At 37.1% G+C, this 6,711-nt stretch overlaps 1 protein-coding gene across 1 annotated transcript; it reads left to right on the top strand.

The window, feature by feature from the left end:
• The first annotated feature begins 3,283 nt into the window (after nucleotides 1-3,283).
• On the top strand, nucleotides 3,284-4,661 carry LOC143463211 (uncharacterized). The gene is made up of 3 exons (XM_076961622.1): nucleotides 3,284-3,388; nucleotides 3,706-3,966; nucleotides 4,317-4,661. Exons 1-3 carry the CDS (start codon nucleotides 3,337-3,339, stop codon nucleotides 4,412-4,414), a joined length of 411 nt encoding a protein of 136 aa, XP_076817737.1. The 5' UTR covers nucleotides 3,284-3,336; the 3' UTR covers nucleotides 4,415-4,661.
• Nucleotides 4,662-6,711: the final 2,050 nt, after the last annotated feature.

Here is a 6,711-nt window from a genome sequence, read left to right as displayed (position 1 = left end):
CAAGATCGCAAAAAAGATAAATTGCAGATCAGCAGCTTATAATGAAATTATGAATATAGAACAATCCTACTAAGGTTAATGTCTGACAGTGAACCTCTCATCAATTTTGGGTTTTGTCCATCTCTGTGCAAATTGTTTCCCACTGATTTCAGTCTACTGCCAGGCTTGTTAAAGCATCTACATTTAGTGATTTGAAAATTACCAGAGAACTCAATCAAAATTTCAAATTCTTTCATGAACAGTATTTAGTTGTCATTACTAACTCCGAAGTTTAATTTTATATTTTTTTAAGCTGTATAAATCCTAAATGCATTTTCTATTTTGTCAGACATGCTCCCAAGTATTTCTAATTGAAAAGTGTGGCATCTACATGCTCAAGGCTCAACAACAAGAACACCAAACTATTTCATCTTCACAGCAATTTTATGTACAACCAACAAAATAGAGTGTTTTAGCACCAAGTTGTAATAAATAAAAATAAAGCTTCACTGCACACCAGAATTTATGTTTTTACAGGATTATCTTTACCCACACGATTTCCTTTTGAAAACTGCCGTACTTTCCAGTCAGGCGATGTATTCAAGTTAGGTGGCCAGCCAAGTTAATCCAGCCTAACCTTTATATTGCCAAAGTTGCATATTTTATCTCAAGAGTGCAGTTGCCATGCCTTCCATCATGGCCTGCTACATCAAACCCACTTAATCATACTTGGTATAAAAATCATGCATCAGCACAACTGGGGCAACGAAATAGGTTGATCTTTTCCACAGGCAGGAAAACTTGGCACTTTCTTAACAAGATGTTTATGGTTCACGATGCCCAAAATCATGGTAACCAGTGGCAGGTCTGCAGGACAGAAATGACAGGAAGAAACAGAAAACAGACAGAAAATCGAGTTGCAGATGTGAAATTTCTTGTACTTCTGCACTCCAACTTGAAGGCTTTAATGGATGAAGTTATAAGATAATAGAAAAGAAATAACATAATAATTCCTCGATACTTGATCTTGGTACAATAATATCATGGGAGTGCTTCAGTAAAGGAGACCCAAAATGCGCAACTTTTGAAGTCCACAAGAAAGCTAAACTCAAAGCTTGTAGGCCCATTTTCGGCGGGGAAAGTGCAATCTTTGAACTATTTTATTTTACATTTTTAAAATCCTTCGCAGGGTGCAGTTGCCGTTCTTTCCACTATTTTCGCCTTAATTGTGGGGGATGAAAAAGTTGTCCTGACACTGGTGGTCACAAACAAATAACCTAAGCAGGACTAATGTAGAAATGCACAACTACAGAATACATTTCTATAATCTACTCAAATTATGATGTCATTTGGTTGTGCACTCCTGCACTAAGTCCACAGGCAGAGCAACATTAATAACTACCGACTTAAGACCGGCAAAGCCCTTAAGGGAAAAACGTGCATTATGCAACAAAAGGTTGAAAGAATAAAAATTTATCGCCAGCACGGCCACATTTTATCATTTAGCCTATACCTGGGCCAATTAAAGATAAAAACTGCTTAATTCAGCAGTTCCTAGCCACCTTAGCCAAACTCGCCGTTGCCACCACAATTGCACAAATAAGCTAGGCTACAGAAATAGCCTAGCGTAGACTGCAGTAATGACGTAGCGTACTTTACAGTTGCAAGTTTTCTTTCAGGCTATATCAGTGCGTCAAATTATCAATTATCAAATTATGTATAGTTACCTGTGACCGGTAGTTACTGAGTATTATTTGGCATCAAAAGCAGAGAAGCTTTCATTACAGTCCACAAAGCTACGGTAGAATTAAGCATTAGGCCTATACATAGTAGTAGCCTGGTGGAATAAATCCAACTTTGATCAACACGAGGGGCGCCGCCATAAAGCTTACCGGCATGAGCTTCAGGCACAACAAAAGAGTGGCTAAGCAACGCATCGACGCTATAGATATAACATAAACAATATGATAAGCGCACAAATTGAATTACCTACAAAATAATCAGGGGTTAACTACATTATATTTGGAGCATATTGGTTGTGACATATTTAACAAAGTTTGCTAATAAATCGAACACTAAAATGTGAACCAAATTTGAGGAAGTCCTAGTTCTTTTGCCCTCCGGCTACGCCTATGAGCCTATTGCATCAACTAGTTTGTAGATGGTGGATGATCAAACGTCACTGTACCGCAATCACCCATGGATGTACGCTTTGTTAATATTTCTATGGATTGATTTGATTCTGTGGATTGCTGCAGAGTTGACTACGATGGCACTGGTAGCAACAACAATGGCAACAACAACAACTGTAGCACAAGCGGCAACAATGGTAACATTGGTTCTCTAGTTCAAGCTTCCCTAATCTCTCTCTTTCCATAGTTGGTGCTCTTGCACTCATCAAGTGATAACAAACCAAAACAACTCATGTTAACTCGATGACTCTAAACCAAAAACTAGAATTATTTGTGTAGTTTATATCCAAATATTTATTCACTTGATCCATGTAAGTTTTTCCGGAAATCGTTCATTCATTGTACGGACACAGTGGCTTTCCTTTAGCTTGTTAAGGCGAGTTCTTTGATGTCTATAAAATTCAATCCTTGAAATCCATCGCAGTTCAAGTGTGAGACCTGCAAAGGCTGGATTGGTGGAAGCTGCAAATGTCCATGACGTCGGGTATGACGTTCGTCGACATCTTTTTTCAAGTCGCGTTGAAACATGGCCGCGTCAAATTTGCAACTCTCTTAGCGCTGTGGTTATTTTATTTGAAATAATCTCATCTCAGCTGTCGCATTTGTCTCCATTGACTGGTACACTGTGTGGTGTCTTGTTTCATCAACTTTAAATAGAACTTCTATATTGGAAAGATTACTTATAACTTCGACCGAGTGTTTTCATAGCTGACTGTAGTTTTATGATGTCTATTCCTTGGTAGTAAGTAGGAAATTGATAACGTGTTTACAAATTCATCGATAAATAAAAGAAAAGGCAACAACAGAAAGACGGTATACTAATTTGCATATACCTAGTGCAGATAATATCATATCTTACCAGATAATAATGTTTAGACAATCATTCTAGTCATCAGAAGATTTAAACCCCGCACAATTCAGCAAACAGGAATCACCGGTGCAATTCAAAACGCGCTTCCGTATGTGTAGGCTGTAAGATTATTCATTAAGGTACCTGTATAGAGCAAATCGCTTGGAAAAGTTGCACAGAAAGTTTGAGTTTGGTATAAAAGCAATAAAGTATAAAAATAAACCGGAAACTATTTCAAAGTGACAAAAATTCAACAGAATTCAAAGCTATAAGCGGTCACTTTGAAAACCGTGAAGAGGATTTTTCAAAAAAATCATGAAGATTTTCGTTAAAGTTGGACTTCTTCTTGCTTTGATCGTCACACGAGGTATTCGAGAAAAAAACGATCGAACACGAATTGGTTGCAATGAGCGCCACAAATGCTGTTAAATATTTCAGTAATTATGAGCTGACATGTATCAGGTATCGAGCAAACTTTAGTCTTCATCAAAGCCAAAATGAATTAATCGAAATATTTTATTATGCAGCTGTAGTTGAAATGCTTAGTTGTGCACGATATTGGGCGATAGAAGTGCAAGAAAAAACAAGTGAATTAATCCAATTTCATTCTTGGCTGGGATGTTTAATTGTGCAAAATACCTTGTTATGAAGTCTCTTTACCAGTAAAGTCAATGCAATTTACAGGATCAGCCATCCGATGCTATGTATGCGAGTATAGCTCTGACACAAGTGACAACTCATGCCCTGGCCCAAACATAGACGATCAGTATCTAAAAACGTGCCCCGCCGGACAAGATCATTGCTTGACATCAGTAAGCTCAGCAGGTGGTGACAGGTGGTTATTAATAAGGGGGTGTTCACCCACAACCGCAGGGTATAGTTGCCGGCCGCTCAGGACTCAGGAGAACTCAGGAGTTGAGGTTTGCTGTTCCTACTGCTCTAAAGGTGAGTTCGCCAGCCTCTTACTTTCGGCAAACTTTCAGATTTCACTGTTCGAAACTTTCGTCACATGACGTACTGACTAAAAAATGAAAATCGTATCAACTGATATGTATCACTAATATAGTATAGGCGCCAATGTATGGAAAGTTAGTTTACAAGTGTCCATGACAACATTTCTCAAGCCATAGCAACAGTCTATTCTACCTTGAACAACTATTTAACCTAATCGTTGAACCTCGGTCAGCTTTGGCTGTAAATGTTTTCACATGTCAATTTAAGTTTGTTTGTTTCGGAAGTGAACAACATTGCAAAAGGATTTCAAATATTTAAATAAGCTGAATTAATTCGTTCAGATGGCTGCAACAATGGCAACAGTGGTTCACTGGTCCAGGCTTCTCTGGTCACTCTCTTGCTTGCCATGTTCGGTGCTCTTGCGCTCATCAAGTGGTAGTGGAGTTCGCTGATTAATACCGGATGGTGTCTCCTCATGTATACAGATGTCATAAAAATTGCTTTTTGTGATTTTAACTATCTGCATGTTTGAACATTAATTATAACCGATATCTGTATGTTATTATTTCTATGTAAAATATTAACTTCAAAGTAAATCAATTAATTTTTACATATATTAGATTCTTGGCATTAATAATTTGTAATCGTGTTCAACCGTTCCCTCGAATTCATTGTAATGCTGCATAAATACACATCAAGTCATTATAAAGGAATATTTCCGTAATTCTGTTTGTCTCACAATATGTTGCATTTATTCCCACATAAATTCAACTAAATCAACGTGTTTTAGTTGTTGGAGAACTTTGTCTAAGCTTTCCGATGCATTGTTACTCAAGACTATAAGAAAAACATGTTACGTCATACGTTAAAATGACCCTGCAAATTTTCGATCATTTTAACGTCATAACCTGATGTAAATTTCTGACGTCATCACATCACGATATAGCTAAGCATTAATTGTCGGTGCGTGTTTGTTGTTTTAATCTCTACATGTTCATAAAAGCTGCAACTTTCAATCAATGGAAGCTGGATCGATTCTAATTGTACACGAGCATAGTTTGCAATAAACCGCTGTTTCTCATATTTCTAACATAAACCGGAACACATGTAACGTTTATATTGTTAAGTAAAATTCAAAATTTCTTGGGCTTTTTAAAGTGTTTTTGTTTGACCTTAAAAGAAAAGTGAACCTTTGCAAAACCTTCCAGATTATTGACGGAATAGAATAGATGTTTGGATGAAATATTTTTGTCAAAATATGACAATGTCAAGTTTTGAGTCAAATCAAAATAAGAGAAATAGAAATATGGCATCACGTTTTGCCAAAATTTGGTGACATTCAATATGAAATTATTAAGAACATTCAGTAATTTTTTACGACAACTATAACTATAACAACAGTAGGCGGCAACAATGGCAACATTGGTTCTCTTGTTCAAGCTTCCCTGATCTCTCTCTTGCCATAGTTGGTGCTCTTGCACTCATCAAGTGATAACAAACAAAAACAACTCTTGTTAACTCGATGTCTCTAAACCAAAAACTAGAATTATTTGTGTAGTTTATATCCAAATATTTATTCACTTGATCCATGTAAGTTTTTCCGGAAATCGTTTGTGATAATATTATGAATTAATGTAATATAAAATTGTGTTCGACATAGAATTCTCGTCTATCGAATCAGCGAAGCATAACACTGCGTGACGTAATCGATCTCTCTCTGCTTGCTGTGCGTCCAGTACTAGTTATCACTTATATCAGTCGTATGTTCAACGCCGCAACATGTCTGTATGCTGTTGCTGTCACAATGTTCTATCTTGATGTATTCGTTCAAAGAAGCTTCAATATAATCAGAAAATACAGTTTTCGAGGTGTACAATTAATTCTAAGATTAAGAAAAGCAGACAACGATCTTGAGGCTCATTTACAATTTACATCGAGGACATTAAACAATTCAACAGACAAACGTTGTAGTGATTTGGTCGTCCTTACAGGATAAGGTACGACATACAACCATTTCATTACACGTTCATTCATTGTACAGACACAGTGGTTTTCAATCAGCTTGTTAAGGCGAGTTCTTTGATGTCTATAAAATTCAATCCTTGCATTCCAAATTCATTCTTGACTTGGATGTTTAGTTGTACAAAATACCTTGTTATGAAGTCTCTTTACCAGTAAAATCAAAACAGTTTACAGGATCAGCCATCCGATGCTATGAATGCCAATATAGCTCTGGCATACCTGACAACTCATGCTATGGCCCAAACATAGACGATCAGTATCTAAAAACGTGCCCCGCCGGACAAGATAATTGCTTGGCAACAGTTGGAAGTGAGTCTTGTTTATATCTCAGGCACCACAAGATATTTGCCCATATCTTTAACTTTAAGGCTTCATTGATAAACTGTTTATGACTCTGCAGAGGCAAGCTCAGCTGGTGTTGACGGAGTGATGATTATGAGGGGATGTTCATCTGCAACCACCGTCGAGGTACATTGCATTTTAAATTCGGGTTGGCAGTTCTGCAATCACTTCTGCAGTGAAGGTGAGTTTCTTGAAATTAAACTGGCGAGATTTAATAAAACATTAAACTGTCTCTGTTACTCGCCAGCTCATGGGTTTATATGACATCATTTCCGGTGTCTTTACTTTGATAGAATCTAGCACGTACAACTTGTCACTTGGTCTTTGAAGTTTCGGTTTAAAAGTTTTCGTATCTTTCGTATCACAGCAAGT

The sequence above is a fragment of the Clavelina lepadiformis genome, chromosome 6 (assembly GCF_947623445.1).
Source record: "Clavelina lepadiformis chromosome 6, kaClaLepa1.1, whole genome shotgun sequence".
NCBI lineage: Eukaryota > Metazoa > Chordata > Ascidiacea > Aplousobranchia > Clavelinidae > Clavelina > Clavelina lepadiformis.
The sequence above is the reverse complement of the archived record's forward strand: the minus strand, read 5'-3'. Positions and strand labels throughout refer to the sequence as shown.